The following is a 20,542-nucleotide window of genomic DNA, read 5'->3' as shown; positions in this document are numbered from 1 at the left end:
ACAGGCGTATTACATCATAATATGGGCTGTACAAATAGCTGCTCAGGCCAATTATAGAAACACAGTTGATAACTGATATATGATGTAAGTGAAAATCTCTTTTTTATTTTTAACTCTCTTTTCTCCTCTCTCTGCTCAAATTGCAGGTTATGATTGTATTCCACTGTTAGATGAAAATATGATTTATTATTACAGACTGACTTGTGTAACAGTATATAAAGCAGTTAAAAATAGATCCACCTTGACTAGCAACAGCGTTAAATTGTTGCTTGCATACAGGGGTTATACAAAAGTTATAATAGTACCATGATAAAGGGCATTCGGCTGCTTAATGAGTACTTTTACTTTTGATATTTGTTGATAACCCTTTTGTACTTTAACTGCAGTAGGACTGTTAATGCAGGACTTTTACCTGTAATAGCAGGTCTAAGGACAGAGGCTGTACAGCCTGTAAAGCCCCTTAAAGCGAATGTGTAATTTGTGATACTGGGCTATTTAAATACAATTAACTTGAACACTATTTTTTAAGAGATCTAAATACGTCTTTCACCACTACTTGATGGTACAATCTGGGCCGTGATAGTGTTTATAAATTTTATATATACTATATGTTAGACCATAATACTGTTACACTCTACATTAGTAAATATCAGGATTTCTTTATGAAAGCACAAGCAACAACCCATCTACTCTTGTGCTTTATTAAAATCCATGATGTGGCTGCTGTATAAATGTCACTATCAGCATGATTTTGGATTTCTGGCTAAAATTGATGTGTAAATGGATTATAAGGCTGTGCCTCTTTTTCAGCCTATGTGTGTGGGAAAAAAAAGTAAGAATATTTGAAAGCCCACTGACATCATAGTCTGCAGAAGGACCGCATTTAGATCCTGGGAGAATTGTTAATACTGCAGAGATGTGGAGGGTTTTTTGTGACTAAACAGTTTGTTTTACATACAACACATTCTCAAGATCAACACGTTCACTACCCCAACAATTCAAGATGATGATCTCAAACCACCTCACCTCGGCGAGCAACTGCTGTCACTGAGTATTGTTCTCTTTTTTAATTTCAACCATGTGTATTTCTGTGTATCTCGACATCATTGCAAATGAGGTAAACCTCAGCGTTCTTTGAGGTTTAAATAAAATAAATCAAATAAAAGTCATCGACCAACCCACTTACTACACTGCTGCACACATTGGAGAGCATGTTGACAAAAAGTTGTGTTGTTTCTTGAATTGCATTGCATTGTTTCTTTTGACAGTCACCAACCTTTTCCTATTTCACTCACACAAGTTTAGGTCTCTCTCATACACAAGTATAAATGAATCCTGATAGGCCTCAGACGGACTGTTAACTGAATTGTTTGCAGTGGCAGACAGCAGCATTGTGCCCTTTGTTCATACATTAAAGTCTTTATTGTGTTATTATTGTAAAAACATCAGCTGTTTGCTGTTACCATTTGCTATTTTTTACTATTTTGATTTTTCCTGCCTAATATAAATTTGTAAATTTCCCCAGTGTGGACTAATAAAGAACCATGTTAATCTCTTATAAATACTGCATTCATCAAATTTTTCATTTTGCCATGCTGTTTAGGAAGATTTTGGCATAATTTAGGCCCTAATGGTTTAAATAATATAAACTTTATTCTATCTCTCATCTTGGTAGTGTTGCCAAGTTGTTTAGAAATAGGGCTTTAAAAAAACAGTAAAAACACACCTTTTATAATCAAAAACTGACAATGAAGCCGGATCACTATCCATGACTGATAAGATTAAATACAACAAGACAAATCTTCTTTATCATTATTTTGTTTTTTTTTTTATTTTTCACCATTTCATCTTCGTTGTTTTTGTTTATCACTACAGAAAAATGAACCATATTATCTGCTTAGGAGCTTTTCTATTATCCCACAAAGCCTGGTGTCCTCATCACCACCATATTTCATCTGCAGTTACGTCAGCCCTGTTTTGTATCAGACACACATCCACCTCCAACCCACTTTCTCACTCACATCCCTTCCCCCTGCTTTGTCTCTACACACACACGTGCACCCATTCACCACACACACACACACAGACACACACACACAAAGACACGTACACAAACACACATACACACCATCATCACCACCATTAGACTATGTTAGGGAAACAGCAGCCTTGAACTTGTCTAGCTCCTCCCCCCACCAGTCCTCTGTTAGAACCACCAACCCCCAACACACTGCTCCATCTTTCCAGCTGCCTCTGCATGCAGGCATTCCCTTGGCAACTGTGGTGGTGTGGTGGTGCCTGCCTAGCAACCAAAAGGCGCTCACTCCCTTCTATATGGCTCATGGCACGGGGGGTTGCAGACTGGGCTGGGTGAAGATTGATCACAGACAAAAGAGCTCCTGAGTATCTTGTTGTTGTTGCAGAGACTGAGAAATAGGGCTGATGTGTAAAGAATGGGGCCACAGCTGCGCAGGTCTGCTAATGCCTGTTAAACCTCATGCTTACACTGTGATTTGTGAATAAGATTGATCATTTGAATTGCCTCCAAAACAAAATGACTGTGTTGCTTGTACTGTATTTGCAGCATGTGGTACTACAGGAAGCACAATGGAGGAGATGACCTCTGTTGTAACACTGCCGAGAATGAATGAATGAATGAATGAACGAGTTGGTGATCTGTGCTGATAAAGACATGTGGCGCCACCTAGTGTTGTTGAAAAAATGACTGAAGACTGAAGACGGAAATATCCAAGAATGTGTTAATACATATTCATGACATTCAGTCAAATGAATCACATTTTTACACAATAATTAATAATTCAGTGTATGTACTGCGGCTTTCTGGCTTCCCACTGCTATGAGTTTGTATTTCAAACAAACGGAAATGCTTCTGTCTGTCTGTCTGCAAGATTGGTTCTATTTCCAGGTGTTTCTGAACCTGGATCCTTCACTTCCACATGGGCCAATCAGTCTCCACCGCAACTGCTTCAAGCCTAAAAATAGCTTTCTATTGCTGACGTGATAGATGACTCATGCAGAGTCTCGCTCCTCTCCCTGCATCCACCCTTCTCTCCCTGTCACTGTCCGCTGCCCCCCCTCAATTCAGTAACCTTAGTTCAGAATTTATTAAAGGCAGGGCATGAACATAATCCAAATGATATCACTTTAGCTGAAAAAGACACTTGTGCCATGTTCATTGTCTTGTGCACTGCACCTCCTCACTCCAGTGCCACACCTACCAGATCTCTCTCTGCACAGCCACACGAGTCTGTGACGTAATGCAAAGTGCAGTTTAAAAACAAACAGCCTTGCGTATTGCATGTTGAAGGTTTAAATTACATGAGGCCTTTAGAACGACAGTAATATTTTAGTAGAATATCTCAATTTGTCATTCACCAGATTCACCAGGCTCTTGGATAAAATATACTTTTATTTTCAAATACAGTTCAATTCAGTTACAATTCCGAACAGTGATGATGACAGTGATTTGTTTGTAGTTTGCTGTCATAAGATAAACCAGAAACAGATAAAGTGAACAACACAAAACCACAGTACAGTCCAAAAAGTCATATTTATTATGTTTAACACACATTGAACACAAGATAATGTTATACACAACATATCTTGTGCTGAAAGATTAAAGAATTGTATGATGTCTCAGAAAAAGGTGTGTTGACACGTGTGGACAAATGTTAATGTTCACATTTGTGTTAAACATGACGATACTGAAATCTTAGAAATTATAACTGTGTGCATGGTTAGTCCAGTGTTTGTGACTGATCTGTTCAGTCATTCTGTTCAGAAATGTACAGCCACTTTCTAATGATCCAAGAACACAATGAACCACACATGAATCACCTTCACTGAGCATTATATTAAAAGATAAATGTTCTCTCTGGCAGTGGTGTGCTGATCATCGCAGAACAAATAGATCACTGGACAAAGCTTTTCCAGTGGAGCAAGAGTTGAAATAAAGTTTGTCATTTCAGGTGTAACTGTTAACATCGGTGCCGTGCTGCACTGTGGAAATCAGCAGTCTGTGAGAATGATTGGAGGTGAAATCGGTGAATTAGCTTTGATCGTCATCTGTTCAGGTTTCAAGCGATCTTGGGGAGCAGCTGCTGAGAGAAGAGCTTTTTGAGTTGAGCCACTTCCTGAGACAAACAGCTGATCTGCGACCTCAGGCTAACGTCCTCTGTCGTATAGGTGGTGTCCCTAGAGCTCTGCAGAGACGAGGGGTTGTAATATCCAGAGGTTGGACCCTGATATTGATGCCCAAGTCCAGCACTGGCCTCCTCCCTGGACCAAGGTGCCTGACTCTCTGCCCGACTGTCCAACCCTGCCTGTTGGTGGCTCCTCACCTGGATGTTTGGCCCCACTGTAGCTACAGGTGGTCCACTGTGCCTGTTATCAGAGAAAGGAGACGTCTCCCCTCTGTCACTGCTACCACCGGGGCCTTTGAATCGGAGCTTGTGTGGGAGGCTCCTCAAACCCTCAGGTGAGTCTTGTTTGTTTGTGCACTGACTCTCGCTGACCTCCAGGGTACAGATGTGGGAGTCGTAGCCCTGCTGCTCCTCCACCAGCTCCCTCGGAGAAGGCCCACTACGTTCACTCACTGTGTCATCAAAAAACACAGGGCTGCCCATATTGGAGTTGCATGAGGTGGAAACACCGGACTCCTCGGATACACTGTGACTTGACAGATGCCCGGCTCCCCTCGGCCCATAGTTGGTAGCCTGCTGCAGAGGGTAAGGGGTATTGTAGTGGGTGCTGGCACTTTGCTGTGTGTTGAGGTATGAAGGTCCATCCGTTTGAGGCTGATAGTAATGTGTTGTACCGGATGGTTGATGAGCACAGAGCATTGTAGAGAGTGGCAAGATGGTCACATCAGATGGGTCCTTGACCAGACCAAAGCGAAACTTGAGGGCCAACAGCTCGGCCCTCAGGCGAGCGTTTTCCTCCAGCAGACCCAGGACCCGCCTCTCCAGCACCATGTCATTGGCTCGGCGCTTCTCTCTGGACCTCTTGGCTGCCTCATTGTTTTTTCTTCTCTTGTCCCAGTAGCCTTCATCTTTCTTCTCGTTGGGGATGAACTCCCGTTTGCGGCGTACATTATTGCTGTTGTCTTCATCGCAACTGCACCCAGCATTAGCTTCTGTGTTGTCGAGGCTCTCTTTGTGTTTAAGGGTGAAGGTGCGACCCAGGAGGGTTCGGGCCAGTTGGCTTGTGGAGGTCAGGATGGAAACAGCCTCATCAGTGAAGGACCCAGCCCCACCCCTAGGCCTGGACTCCAGTCCCTCCACACCCTGCTGTGTGGGCACGGACAGGTCCTGGATGATGGCTCCCACAGTCTGACCCGTCATGTTCGATCACTTCAGGGAGCTGCAGGGACTGATAGGAACTCACTGATGGTTGGAGGTTAGGGTGAAATGCGATGTAATGACACCACCTAGTGGTGAAAAAACACAAACACATACATTGAGCTCAGGATTTGTCTACAGGGTTGCAAAACATTTAATCAACATCATACTGCCGTCAGTTGAATATTGTAGTTACCTGCAGGAAAATACATTAAAATAATAATAATAAACCTATAAAACAAAAAATGTCAGATTAAGGTGATATTTACAAGCATCAGAGGGATACATATAGACTCGTAACAACTGTCTAATTGGATGCAAAAACTTTAATTATATCTGTAATTCACCAGTGATATTTTAATTCATCATATTTATAGCAACCAATTCACTGTAAAAACAATTCATAAAGAGTAATCCATAGAGTAATCTGAAATTTTCTGGTTAAAAAAAATCTGAAACATCCAAAATGGCTCATTAATCCTTTAAATATTGAATTTCATTTTTAGAATTTGATACATAGTCAAATTAGTACAGCCAGGGACCATGAAGGAATTACAACTACCAAGATGTTTTCATTAAACCTTTAATCCAAAGTAGTTAATTGTTGACCTAAAGATAGCTTACTCCCATATTTTATCCCACATGGGCTGAAAATGTAAAATATGATTCATAAACCTTATTAAAAACTATTCAACTAGATTCTTCCGCCTGGCCAAAACCAATGAAACCGGATAGATGTCGTGGGAAAGAGAAAGTATAAGAGAGCTCTTACTCACAAATGAAACAAGTGCTGAAACCTCTGATGAAAAGCTCTTCAGCCAGAGAGAGGAGGCATGTGGAGCTTCACAGGTCGTCTGGATCTTGCTCCGCATCTCTCTGTCGTTTCTTTCCCCGCTCATCGGTTCAGCCGGGGTCGGATCCTCACCCCGGCTGACCCCCCCCCCCCCCCCCCCCCCCCCCCTCCTCCTCCTAACGGGAAGCCAGCTGAGTCAAACCAGTGAGAACCGTCGTAACAGCAACAAAACACAGTTGCTTTCAAAGTATTTGCAAACAAGTATATTGAATGCTGTTTATTTGCTTTAATGCAGTTGGCAGAGGGACGAACAATGTTAGGAATAAACTGTTAAAACCTGTGACCAACATGAACAAATAAGAGCTGCAGGCTGCTGTATTAACTTATCTGCACGGAGCTAATGTTTGGCTAACTCCTCTGTGCACAGCACTTAATATTACTAATAGAGTTATTTATACTTGAGACAAAAAGGCTGACAAAAATACTAAGAAAACTTAGTGTAGCCATGCTAGCAGCCTTGTGAGGTGCTACACAGGCACAGTGGTGCTGTGAGCTAAATTGCTAATGTTCAAACATGAATGTATTATAAGACCTGGATTATCTTATCTTATTATAAGTCCTCTTATAATACATCCATGTGTTCCAATGACATTGCTAACATGGTAATGCTAGGGAAGATATGATGTTTGCCTTTTAAGTTTAATGTGCTAGCATGCTAACATTTTCTAATTAGCTGCAGCTCACGGGAACAACATTAGTTTTGCAGGTGTCTGTGTATAATCCAAAGTACTTTGACCTGATGATGGTGCTCGATGAAAAGTCAGAGGATCATCAAAGTCGTTAGGCTACACAGTCAGGGCACCATGGAAATGTCTACCAAATGCTGATATTTCACAGGATAAGTATACGCTTTGACATGTTGGTGGTGCCAGAGCAAAAATCAGAGAATCATCAGAGTCAGCAGGGTTCATCCTCTGGGGACCATGAACACATGGCAGTTCATCCAAAGATGATCTAGTTATTTCAGTCTTAACCAAGGTAATGGACCAAAAACAGACTGACCCCTCCCTGGACCATGCTGCTACAATGGCTAAAAGTAGAAACAAGGCATCGTACATGCCTATATGTTTGTCAACCAGGATTTAATTTTGCAGGTGTACTTGAAAGTGTTGTTTTAGTTTTTATTCTGGTTGATCTTACAGAGGCCAGACAGGTTTTTCATGTTAAAGCTGTTCTTCTTTTCATTCACATTAAAAAAGTGGAAGAAATTGTCAAATGCTACAGTGTTATAGTGTTTCTCTACCTATCTCACACACACACACACACACACACACACACACACACACACACACACACACACACACACAAAGGATTGAAACAGGTCAAAATGATCTTAGTAAATTACACAACAGTTTGACACAGTTTAACAAGTTTAATTGGGCCATGAATCCTCAAAACGTATTCATAAATCTAAATCCATGAAAGTTTTCCCACTATTTATTGTTTTCAACATTTTAGTTTGTAAGACTCATCCAGTGAGCTCTAACTCACTGAATATATGTCTTTTTTTACTGAAGTTTTAGTTTGAGCAGAGAAAATATATTTCTTGTTATTTAACAAAGAGATCCAGTTAACACACACGTAACACTATCAGGTTTCTGTTTTCTCCTTCATTTTTTTTTTTTTTACTTTCACTGTGTTAGATTAGGTCATCTAGTTTACAAAAGGCTGTGTGCACAGCGTCATGGTGCCGGGAGTTGTCCTCATTTGCTCTTTGCAGGTAGGTACCCATAATGAGCAGTTCAAGGTAACACAGTTACACGGAAAAATGTGCTTTCTACATGCTCCCTTTTTTCTGAAAATAAAGAACATTCATTGTATTTCAATTTCCATCACATTAGATTATTGAACACACCAGTTTCCACAGTCAAAGAACAAACATGTGAGTATGCGTGGCTAATGTCACTCACTCAGTGTATTTCCTCTCTTTTCAGAGAGAGTTGCCTTCACTGTATAAGAACAAAAGAAGCTAATCAGTGTGTCACAGGACCTGCCAGTTAATCTATAAATTATGTTAACCATGTATTGTAAATGAAGAATGTAAAGCCAGCCATACAGGGAGAATGAGTCACTGGAATGCCAGCAGATAGTGTAAATGGAAAATAGAGCTGTTATGTAATACACAAAGAGTGAGAGCGCGCGAGAGAGAGAGAGCATGTGAGGACTACGCAGTACTGGAAGTTCAGTTGAGGTGAGGTTGCACAGAAAAAAGGAACATTGTTCCATGAGCGATCTGCTGGACAGTGATACTTCCTCCCTGTGCATGGAAATGCTTCACGCTGGACCTCTCTGTCTCTGTTTCATTCTCATCAGTTTCCCCAAAACAAGATGACAGTTAACGTCTCAATCTTTAATTTATGTATGCATGTCACTATTGACCTGTTGCCATGACCTTGAGAGATCAGTTTGAACATGCTGGTGTATGGCTGTGACATGCAGTGGTGTACACACACTCAGAGGACATTGTGGTGAAATTCTGAGAAAAAGAAAAGTGTACTGCTTTCAGCTGCTAACAAATGATCTCACATGAAACATTTTGATATCAGTTCATTCCTTTATCTATTGTTTGAAAAGTATTTTCCCATAAATGCTGGCATCTTCCAGGAGAATGGAGTTTTACACTAAAAGATATCTATTGTAATTAGTCGGTTTTTACCCTGATTAAATCAGTTTTCTAAACAGATTTTAAAAAAGATGGCTGATCTGTTTCCAGTGCAAATCAACTTGAATTTTCTTCATGTTACGTGAGCTGATCATTCTTGAGAAATAACACATAAAGCTCAGGAGTCTACAAGCTGGCTGGTGGCCTTGGCTGTGCTAAGGCACAGTGGTGCTTTGAGATAATGCTGACATCAACAAGGTAACATATTGACAATACTAGCTCACTGATGTTTGGCGAGTGTAATGTTTACCATGTTCACCAAATCTCTTCAGCACGGCGACATGCTAAAATGTGCTAATTAGCACAAAACATTAACATAGTTCAGGCTGCAAGTATTTGGACATAAATCAAAATGACCAAAGTCATTAGGTGCCATTGTCTGCAAACAGTGAATGTCTGTACAGATGCAACAGATGCTTTCAGTCTAGCTCAAAGTTGTGGACCAACTTGCACTGCACAACACCACTAGCGTGCCTAAAAATCGTAAATTGGGCTGAGATCCTGTTTCCTGTTTCCAGCTCAGTTGCAGCAATCTTCATTATTCTGCCTTGAGATTTTTATGTTGATGTTTATGTTCATTTTTCTCCAAAATATTTTTCCAAGAATTCTGAAAAAAGTTGATTGCAAAATGTAAAATGTTCCATCTGGAGGATGTTCTACTATCTATACACCCACAAACTAAGGGCTGAATGGACAACTGGACACAATCTGTAGCTATGCTTTAACACATGATATGATGAGTACACCTGAAAAGAAAACAGCCATACTATCTCACCACCGTGAGACTGTCTGAGCTACAAAAAAGACTTTGTCACAATTTCTCTGTCAAAATAAAGACAACATTTGCCGCGATCAGGTTAAGTCACAGGCCCTCTGGTGCAGTATGTGTGTACATGTACAGAATCTGAACTGACTCAATGTGTCCGCTCTGTATCATGGATTATGTAACTGAGGTATTGTGTGAAACATGAAAGCAACAACATGTGTTTTTGTGTGTGTGCATGTGTGTGTGTGTGTGTGTGTGTGTGTGTGTGTGTGTGCCTTTCTGTTGAAGGTGAACTCTGATTTGTAAACCCAGGTGGTAAGCAAATGACTTCCAGCACAGTGGATGAAGACAGATGTTTTTCATAAATGCACTGGTATGCTGTAGATGAACTGAACTAAACAATTACTACATATATGTAACATGTAATCTGAGTGACCAATATTATGTGGAAACAGCATATGTAGTGGCAGACACAGCAAACAAGGGAATAACCGTTCTCTGTGTCCTTAACTACATTTCCAAGAAAATACGAGCTTCTGAGGTCATTACTGAGAAAGCAGTATTAGAGTAATGACACAGTCATAGAATTAAAGGACTGTACTGGTAATCTGGCATGTTTTAGCCTATTAACTATTACTGCCTAGTAATAGTTTGATTTCATGCCATGAAAATCAGCTTTTAAAGGCTTGAAATTAGCTTGAGATAATGAAAGTAATCCACTAAAGTTTGCATTTTTCACTTCTTTGTTTCAGGCACATGGACAAGTATGTACATGCACACCTACAGAGGTAACATAATACACTTTCATGTTAATGTTTTCACATTATTTCACTGATCATACATGTGGTGGTAAATGTGCAAAGAAACACAGAAATGCACCAGCAAAGGCAGGGATGAAGAAGACTGCAAACTAGTAAAGATGGATGGAGAAAAAAATGCATTTAGTCAGAACTTGAAGGACACCTGGTGTGTCTTGGTGAGAAACACTGAATTTACAGAAAAAAATCCACCGGCACATAATTAAAATTCACATTATCCTTCTTATAATGTCCTCTAAGGCCATTTCACATTTAAAACAACTACAAATTATAAGAACTAAATGAGCAGCTTTGTCTGCAAATGTAAAACATTTCATCACAGATAGTGTTGTAGTAGAAAGATAAATTATTGAGCAACAATCGTTCATTATCATGATCATTTATGTATCTTTATTTTTGTGATGGTTACTCCCTCAATTCATATTACTAGTTATGAGAAGTAGTACTCATCAAAGGATGTTACATATACAAAGTCAGACAAAATAACTCACTTGAAAATGTTCAAATTGGACGTACGATTTGGATTGGGATTGGAATTTAAAATATTAAACAGAAGGGTTGTCTTGTAAACAGGAGAAGAGGAGTTTGGAGACTTTGTGTTTATTTACCAGGACTTTTTTTTCTTTTTTTTTTTTTTTGACCCATATATAAAAGCTTTGACTTTGACCACTCTTACTTTAACCTGTCCCTTGGCTGGGTTTTCATTTGAAGCCCTGGCATAAAACCTATGCAAAAGGTGATCTGTTGTGGTTAGCCCTCACAGGTGGGGGTAGGACAACAACAGCATTTTAAATCTTTCTTTGTAAGTCCCCCAGACGCAATACTAAATCACTAAAATGCCCATTTCAGGTAAGGATGAGGGTCTTGGGAATGCCTTTGGTCATTGGAAGTCCTCAAAAGTATAGAAGTACCAATCTATATGCAAGTGCATTCATGTATATGTTTCATCAAAGCCTCGAATAACAAAGGGCAGAAAGTAATTGACTGCTTGTGCACAGAGCGGACAGTGGCCTTGTTTGACTTTGTGTGTGTACGCTCAAGTTCAAATCAGGAGAACCATCTCACCCCCCCCCTCTCCCTCCTTTTCACATCCCTCGATCCACTTGGACTCACAATCCCTCGCAACAGCCTCGGTTCTGCAGCGGCTTTCACCACTCTAATCCTCATCCTGTGTTTGGACATCAGGCCAAGATTCCCATTATGTGAGGTTGTGTAATCACAAACATACAGCTCAATCAATAATTCTACACACGTAACTTACAGTGATATCCATTGTATTAGTTAAGCTAATAGAGAGGGCTGATTGCGCTGGGCAGGTTTATCTGCATTTAGAAATCCTTATCTCTCCTCCCACGTGGATGGTTGCCAGTTTGGCTCTGTCCATGAATGTGTAACCCCTACAAAATTGAAATGTAAATAGATATCTCAGTTTGAGAGCTGGTATCAGTGCTGTCCTAAAGTAGCAGGCTTTAATAATGCAGAGAAAATCCATTTATAGATGCTCACTGGAGAGGCAGAGCCCCTAAAATATTAATGCTACAATACTCTGTACACTGAGCGGTGTCTAAGTGTGTGTTTCTCTTTGACTGCGTGTGTGCAGGAGTTTGTCTGGTGAACTGAGGTGGTTCATCTGCGTACGAGATGTTCCTCCTTCTTTTCAGCAACACTGTTGTCCTGCTGAGGTCACACAGTGTGGCCATTCATAGGATGTTACTGTGTGTCTTTGCCTACGGGACGAGGAAACAATGCAATGTTGGAACAAAGTGAAAGGACATGTGTTTGCATAGAGTTGATTATAATGGTTTTTATGCACCAAAACAAGTATGTTTAAGAAGTAAGTACTGTCCACATGCAAAGATTAAACCTGACATTTTTCAGATCACACAGGGTTTAAGGAAAAGTAAACATGTGAGAAAATATGTTTACTTCATGCAGCAACTAGTAAATGAGGAAATGAAATAACTTAACAGCCTAACACACTGCACCAGTTAAGTTTTTAAAGCTTCTCAAATTACATTTTCACTTCTGTATAGCATTCATAAAATTCTAAATGCGTTACATAGATGGACTATTGTAATTTCATTTCACTGTTCCATCTCTGCTAACTTTCCCTTCCTACTGCTCCCATTCCTGAATAGGAGCAAACAAGTGTCCTGAAACGTCCTCTCCATGGAGAAGAGTCATCCACAGAGACGGATTAATTTGCCTTTCTCCACAGAAGAAAACAAGACAGAGAGAGTTTATTTGATTACACATCTGTCCTCAGTGAACCTTCCCTCAAAAATCAAATTAAGGGGTTTAATGAGCTTTTTCCTTTGATAATTTTATATTATGCCTGGGGGATTTACAGAAAGTGAAACTTGCAAATCTACAGAACAATCATCATTTACTAAAAGACGCCAAGTGCATGCAAAAACATTGCATTATTGGAATTGCTTGTAGCACATTCAGACTTTAAGCCTTCGCCTGGTCACAATCATTATTAAAATGACATTTTAAGGCTTTGACCTGTGTAGCTGCTGCAACCTCTACTCAGGCCACAATATTTTACTAGGTAAATATTTCATGTAATGTAATGCTGCAGTGCTTGTTTTGCAGGCTGTTAACTCTTCAGTCACGCTGTGAATGTGTAATGCCAGCATAATATCCTCTTCAGTTACGTGTGACATGATGTAAACAAGAAAGGAGGAACTAGAAAGTGGAAGGAGAGATAGGATTTGTTTAGGAGTTTGATTGTTTGTTCTTTTCGGGGCACAACAGGTCATAGCTCTGCCTCTGTCCTCGTGTCATCTCTAAATCCCAGATCACGTACCCTTGAACGCGGCGCTAAAATAAACTCATGGAGCCTCATGACCATCTCCAACCCGTTAGTGAAGTGGAATATCTTGCTATGCCAGCACAGTCTCAGCAGATAACAGATTATTCATGGAGTAGATCTGTAGCACTATAATTACCAGGATTACTTCTTGTGTGTACATTTGGCTGTGAGTAGGGTGTTGCTGAGGTGCCTGCACAGTGAGGATGTTACTGGCTCACCTGTTATCATGCCACCCTGGATGAGCAGGTTTGAGAAGCCAATCATAGCCATGATAGTACATCAAAAAGGAAACCTTCAAGTGGAGTTCACTGCTGTTACCAAACATAGACTAATCTCAATATTTCTAAACGAGTCCTCTAAACCTTCCTTTGGGCCTAGTAGGAAAAAATAAAACCTGTTGAACCATTAAACCTGCTACAACTGAAATCTACCCATTAGAACATTTTAAGAGGGTACTCCAGCAATTTATTGTGCCACTTCTCTCAAGTTGGGGGACAGATTTAATCGCAAAAATCCAAGAAGGTGAGCCTGGAATATCTTGACTTTTAGTAATGGATATTTCATAGGTCAAACTCCGAAACCACTGGACCCCCGCATCTTTCATCACGCCAGGGCCATGCTATAAAGATCATTTGTTATGACTAGAAAGTTGACTGCCATTGGGTAAAGAGATGTAATTCACCTTTTAGATTAAAAAAAATGTGTGAGCGTTTTGAATAGACTCAGTTTTATTGATAAGCAGTTTCCCTTTGTGGGAATTATACTGGTTACATTTATTGTTGCTTTACTAGAATGTCTGGTTCTTTCTTTTGTGTTTCAGTTGTGATGTTTCGTGCAGTTAAAAAGAAGCTGGTGAGGGAGAAGTTAGGCCATAGGTCATACTGGATATAAACAAAACTTAACTCTGGTTATTGTAGCCTAGTTTACAAATGCATACAAATTCATTTCTGTGTATGTGCATAAGCACGTGTTGCAAAATGCTGGCAAGTGAGTGTGTAATTGTGTTTGCTTTTCTGTGTGTTTGTCTTTCCTGGGGCCATGCATGCCTGTGCATGTGTCTGTGTGTTTTAGAGAGAGAGAGGGAGCTCCATAATGTGATGACGATCTCCATCATCTGACATAATCAGGATGAATCAGTGAGCGCTGAGTTACATAAACAGATTCGCATCCTAACCTCACCCTCACCCAGATTAGAAACACTGCACATGCAGTTGCCAACAGACTGCTGATACCAGCCTGCAACGCACCGGGGCTGGCATAATAACAGAAGACTGACACCTAAAGGCCAAAGACTGTCATTACGTCTAGTCTTTGCATATATTTAAATTTATTTACATTTTTAGATAATGATTTATTCAAGATGACTTGCTTGAACAAATCAGGTCACACTGAGAGGCAATTTTACAGCATCAAAGGTCTTTATTGAAAGTACTGATAGCAATAATTAAAAAAAAAACTTTAAAGCACTCTTCTGAGAATAGAAAAACATTATACAATAATATAATATCTTCTGTTGATATAAAAGATCATGTTAATAAATATGTTGCCCATTTCTAGATGACAACTGAGAAAGATGCAGATTATTTACACATTTGAATTCTGCTTGATGAGAAAGAAAAAAAGCATACATGTTTTTCTTAAATTAAAATTCCCCAAACAGACAAAAATAAAGTTAGATGACAAAAATACACAACCCCGCACTTACTATACAATCATATGCTTAAAGTTGCAATCATTATTAACATGGTAGTGGACATTAAAGTTCTTACTTGAAAGACAAAGTTATCAGATCATCCCAGCGCTGATGCAGCTAAGTGGTCATGACTTTGTGAATGAACCATGACTTCCTACTGGATACACTGTTATAACCTATATTACACACATTGTTGGTAGGTCTTTTGTTAGTGTTTAAGTCTTAAGTCTTAAGTGTACAGTGTTTGTCCACTTTTTTTTTTGAAAGGGGGGCATGGTTTGAGAAAGGTTTGAGAACAGCTGGGAAATCATCACACCAATGAAGGTCCTCAAAGTCTTAGTCCCCAGTGTTGTGTCTTAATGATGTCCAGGTAACCAGTTTGACTTCCTGGAATAGCCTAGACCGTCACATTAAAGGGGAAGTGAACTCATTTTACACGTCAGATCCTGTTACAGGCCTTGAAGAGTGCAACTGTATAATGTGAAGGAAGTTGTACAAAGCTTTTTGTGGCTCTAGAGGGAGCCGCGTGAAGACTGATTTATTGCCTCAAGTGATGTCACTTGAGTCATCTTCATCTGGTGCTGAAGTGCACAAGTTTGAAAATAAAAAAAAATCCTGGGGTGTGGAGTTAAACATCTACAGCCTGCTCCTCATCTCTGCTTGAGGCTAGAGACCCATGGCTACATTAGCTGCTACTAGCATAACACACTTGAATCCACCTGAAACTCCAACAAACTGTTAGGAGTCGAGTAGCATTGTGGGTAATGTAGGCACCATGCCATGATATCTCTCTTTCTGCTGCATCCATTTTTGATACTTTTTTCAAACTGCGCTTGAACTGTCATTTTCTGATGGTCATTTTTTTAAGCTGTGGATATCAATCATTTCTTTTGAAAGGAAAATTTAATATCTCAAAGGCTTTTGAATTTGATTTGTAACATTTGTCTTTGGACAAGAAATCTGACAATTGCAACATCAACAGCGTGTACCCAGTGATCTGTGATGCCAACCAACCACCGGCTGTTATCAGTTCTCATGATCTAGTCTACCTGTGAGTCTGTATTGTTTACCAGCCAAATAATCAAATACAGGTTTCAAGTTAACACTGGGAACAAGTTAAGTTAATATCTGTGGTCACTAAGTCTCAAATTCAAGTGGTACTGATATGGCTCAGTCATCGTAAGTTGTCTACCTTTTCATTCATTTGTGTGTGTTTGTGTGTGTGTGTGTATGTGTATGTGTGTGAGAGAGAGAGAGAGAGAGCTTCAGGTGTGTCTCTTCATGTGCAGAGCCAGGTGGTCAGAGCGGGAGAAGGCCCTCTGACACAGCAGACACTCGTAGGGTTTCTGGCCCGTGTGCTTGCGGTAGTGACGTGTCAGCTCATCTGAGCGGGCAAATTTCCAGCTGCAGCCCTCCCATGAACATTGGTAAGGTTTTTCTCCTGATGAATAAACAACAAAACGAATGGTAATTATCAAACAAATAGATGAAATCATCTCTGTACAGATTTTGTTGTTGATCATTTGGTTTACCTGTGTGGGTGCGAAGGTGAGCCTTGAGGTGTGAGCTCTTGGTGTAGGTCTTGCTGCAACCAGGGTATTCACAGCTGTGGATGGCGGGCCTTTTTTTGCCTGTGGCCCTTCGGCTACGCTTGCCCTCCACCCCAGCAGGGGGCAGCTGGGGTCTGACCAGCAAGGGCTGCTGGTGAAGGGGCAGGTGACCAGTCGCCTGGCTGTGGGTGTAGTCACAGAAAAGGTTGGTGTTGTGATTGAAGTTCGGCATGTAGCTGTAGTGTCGAGGGTCAGGGGTCACAGCTTGAGATTGGATGAACCTGTTGTCAGGGAAATTCACCATTGTTGGGTGCTGCTGGGTATAGTAGGGGCCGAAGTCCCATGATGTGACCTTACTGTGGTTTCCTCTGCCTCCTTGTGGGAAGCCGAACTGATCTACGTTAGGTAGAATGGGAACTGAAGTCCGACCTGCTTGGTCACCATTATACCCACGGTGGAACAGCTCTGGCTGGACTGTTGAGGCTTCAGCAGGGGACAGAAGCTCTGCCATGAGGCTGCCGCTGTTCACCTGCAGGCACTCCTGTCCTGGTTGGTCCTTAAACATACCCGCCTCTTGGTACGCCGTGTTGGGGTCGAGCTGTGGGAGCCGTTGATCGGTGTTTTCCGTAGACGGATTGAGATCAGGTGAAGGGTTGCTCCAGTCAGACAGCAGGAACTCAATGTCCCAAGATGCCCGGCTGTCATCATCTAGGAGCTCCTCTGTCATTTGTTGAGAGACCTGCAGCTGCTCAGAGCTGCTTGGTGACAGTTTGCTACCAAGAGAGTCTGGAGGGAGGGAGCCACTGTCAGACTTCCACACCTGGAGAGTATTAAAGGAGTGGTTCACTTTAAAACAATACTGATTTGCCCATATTTATCTTTAAAGGGTTATTAGTTAGTAATTGTTACAAGACACAAAGAGATCCTTCTTCTAAAGTTATTAGCCTTTCTAGTACCAGATTACTTTGTTACTTCTTTGTCCTACTTTACAATCCCTCCACAAAAAACACTGTCTGTAGAAACACAGAGAGGAAATTTGGTAGTAAAAAGACTTCTCTTCTGTAACTTCAGAAGATATTGCCTCATATTAGATTCACTTGAATTTTAGTCCCACATCACTTATATTGTATTTAGAGAAGGGATTTCTTTCCAACCAGCCTGGACAGCAGAAACAATGACTCACTTTTGTCCAAAGCAACATACAATAAGTGCATTCAAAGTCCAGTGGAGCGAGAGATAGATTTCATCAAACATTGGAAGTGCGTTCCTCCCAAACAACATCTAAAAACACATTCTACCAGTACATCTCCTCATAATGTTCAGAAATGGGTCCTAAGCACTACTCATGTGAACTCATCCACAAAAAATGAGTTTGACATACTAATTAAAGTAATTCAATTCAATTTTCAATTTTATTTATATAGCGCCAAAACATACAATGTATATTATGATTTGGCGCTATACAAATAAAATTGAATTGAATTGAATTGAATACCTCACATCATCTCAAGGCACTTTACAGGGTAAGGTACAATATTATAGAGAGAAACCCAACAGTTCCCACATTGAGCAAGCACTTGGCGACAGTATCTAAATACATGAGCTGTTTGTAAGAATTGTCTTTTTCTTATTTTCTCTCTGCAGTATATTGTGCATCTGCATAAAAAGTAGAAATGTGAAAGTATTCCCTCTAACCTGTTCTAACACATGTCTCTACACGTCAGGTGTAAAATTACATAACTGCATGTTATATCAGGGCAAATCCCAAGTTCAACTTTCAATTTAACAGTTGAGGATGGATACATTTGTAAGGTAAATTAACTGTAATAAAGAATAAATTACACGTGACACGTACAAACGACTATCACAGCAATATTCGTTATACAAGGCTATACAAGGTTAACCTCACCTTCAGGATATTCTCAGATATGGAAATGCATTTGTTGCTTTGGCTCCAATTGTTATTTCTTTAGGAAAGGCACCAGGTTGCACTGGACATTATTGAAGTCAATTCAGATTTTTTTTTCAGTTATAGTGTAAGAATCAAACAACGTGATACTTACTTTCATATTGTCACTGGAGTGAGCGAGGCTGGAGAAGGAGCTGAAGGAAGGGAGCACAGCCTGTGTAACAGCCATCAAGCGCTTTGATACCACTAAACAACTGTTAAGTTTCTCTCTTCTTTTTGTTTTTGTCTGTTTGTTTTTTTTTCTTTACATGATCGACTTATCCTCAGCTAACACAAAGTCAATCCCCAGCTCACCAGGCCACTCATCCCAGTTACAGTCCACTCAGAGCTAAAAGGCCTCAGAAACTGTTTCTCCTTCTCCCCATTCCTCCTCTGCTATCTCTCCCTCCTCTTGCTTGTCTATCTCTGTCAGCTGTGAGTCTTACTTCGAATCTCTCTTTTTCATGTAGGTTTTGACCGTTAGGAGGTGGAGCGTAAACGTGAGCGTCTTCACTGGCTACTTTTCTTTATGCCTTAAGATTGTTCATTAACACTCACCAAGAAACTTTGCTATCTCACCTCCACTCACTGTCTTCCTGTTCTGTGGGATTCAGAGCAAAAACGCAACTCTGAAAAAACTGATGAGCACCAATGTGTGAAGAAACACCCCAAAACATTAGTCTGTTAAATACATTGTACACATAATAGAAACTAATAACTAAATATTAATGTAATAAAATCAGTGTTGAACATATTTACTTAACGCATTTCTCTAGTGTCTTATAGGCAGTAACCTTTTTGGAGGTAAATAGGCTTCAGTATTTTCTGAAACATGGAATGACTGTGTTGGGAAGTTTTACAAAATAATAATTACTTCACACTGAATTACAGCAAATAGCAATACAAATATTTATAACTAAATTCTACAAAGGATTATGTCTGTAGTTCTAATGTCACACTGGGAATCACATAATAATGAGAATGAAATCAATCATTTCAAGTGATTTGAAATAAAATGCATGACACAATGCTTCCTGTGAGATTTTTCTGTTGAAATATAAACACAAACCAAACATCCTGCCAGGATTAGTCACTGACAGATGTGAAAGGACAGGTAACGTAATTATTGTTAAGTAGCATAAAAAGTCAGAACATAAAAAAGCCAAACACCAAAATATGGCCAAACTAAGACAAAACAAAAATTATAAAAAATAAATTGCATCAAGTAAGTTGTCATACAAGTTAAAGTTAACAACAAGTTAAAACGTACTAAGAAATATATATTTTTAGAAAAAATAAATAAAAAGATATAAGGTTTCTATGGTAATTAGCTGCACCTGAAAATAACAAAAAAAGCTAAATATCATCCTCAGGTTAATTCGCTTCCATCCATCTGCTATAAAATGTAATTAACCTCTAGTTTTTATAAAATGCTGTAGAATTAAGCCTCAGCACTCCAGACTAATGGGGTCCTCACTCTTTTTCATTCACAAGTAAACATTGGTCATTATCAGATGACTGGCCACTATCTAATAAAGCACGCTTTGGCACGCAGCGCAGAGTGCGTTAGTGCATCTATGGTGAAGTGTGTGCACATTTTATATTAACATGTCGTGTGAATGAATGTTTGAATAAGTGTAATGTTCACTTAGATTAGTTACATTCAGAGATTCGTTTTTATTACAGAGCTCCTGCTTACAGATGTTCGGTGTGACTACATAAACGACAAGTAGACCTGTATGCAGGCTGACATATCTAGTGAACAGACACACCAGTATCTGATACATTTCATATTCTGCTTTTGTGTCCGTAAAGTTTAATGAACCGTTAATAGTTTTAACACACTCCACACACTTGCATATGCAGATCAGTCTTTGTCTTCTGAGTGAAGACGTGCAGTTCTGACTTCTGAGAAGACCTGTGTGTGAAAGGTGATTATACTCTGGCTGCTGTTTATCTTTTGACAGGGGGCAGAGGCAGACTGCTGTCTTCCCAGAGATAATGGACCTCTGACTGCTGCTGATCCCCGATGACTAGCCCACCACTGATAAAGACTCTCTTTCCCTCATAGTGA

The 20,542-nt window shown here is 40.1% G+C and overlaps 2 protein-coding genes across 3 annotated transcripts; both read right to left on the bottom strand.

Moving 5' to 3' along the window:
• Nucleotides 1–3,410: 3,410 nt before the first annotated feature.
• LOC139636874 (NFIL3 like protein-like) lies at nucleotides 3,411–6,285 on the bottom strand. Of its 2 annotated transcripts, none has more exons than XM_071505257.1 (2): nucleotides 6,133–6,285; nucleotides 3,411–5,449 (listed from the first exon to the last, which is right to left on the bottom strand). In XM_071505257.1, exon 2 carries the CDS (start codon nucleotides 5,361–5,363, stop codon nucleotides 4,098–4,100), a length of 1,266 nt encoding a protein of 421 aa, XP_071361358.1. In that variant the 5' UTR covers nucleotides 5,364–5,449; nucleotides 6,133–6,285; the 3' UTR covers nucleotides 3,411–4,097. The 2 variants fall into 2 exon arrangements, with proteins under 2 accessions (XP_071361358.1, XP_071361356.1); XM_071505255.1 differs by having other exon boundaries at nucleotides 6,137–6,285.
• Nucleotides 6,286–14,582: 8,297 nt separating this feature from the next.
• klf1 (Kruppel like factor 1 (erythroid)) lies at nucleotides 14,583–18,905 on the bottom strand. The gene is made up of 3 exons (XM_071505295.1): nucleotides 18,584–18,905; nucleotides 16,503–17,340; nucleotides 14,583–16,411 (listed from the first exon to the last, which is right to left on the bottom strand). The coding sequence occupies exons 1-3, from the start codon at nucleotides 18,656–18,658 to the stop codon at nucleotides 16,236–16,238; spliced, it is 1,089 nt and encodes a 362-aa protein (XP_071361396.1). The 5' UTR covers nucleotides 18,659–18,905; the 3' UTR covers nucleotides 14,583–16,235.
• Between the last annotated feature and the right edge of the window lie 1,637 nt (nucleotides 18,906–20,542).

This window comes from Trachinotus anak, unplaced genomic scaffold (assembly GCF_046630095.1).
Source record: "Trachinotus anak isolate AG129_WGS33_773 ecotype Australia unplaced genomic scaffold, CSIRO_AGI_Tana_v1 ptg000019l, whole genome shotgun sequence".
Taxonomy (NCBI): Eukaryota; Metazoa; Chordata; class Actinopteri; order Carangiformes; family Carangidae; genus Trachinotus; species Trachinotus anak.
Note: the sequence above shows the minus strand (reverse complement) of the source record. Positions and strands in the feature narration are given on the sequence as shown.

Coding starts and splice junctions, on each gene's coding strand:
- LOC139636874 (XM_071505257.1), bottom strand. CDS start 5,363: ATGACGGGTCAGACTGTGGGAGCCATCATCCAGGACCTGTCCGTGCCC.
- klf1 (XM_071505295.1), bottom strand. CDS start 18,658: ATGGCTGTTACACAGGCTGTGCTCCCTTCCTTCAGCTCCTTCTCCAGC. Junction 17,341..18,583: donor ACTCCAGTGACAATATGAAA/GTAAGTATCACG, acceptor AATACTCTCCAG/GTGTGGAAGTCTGACAGTGG. Junction 16,412..16,502: donor TCACCTTCGCACCCACACAG/GTAAACCAAATG, acceptor TTTATTCATCAG/GAGAAAAACCTTACCAATGT.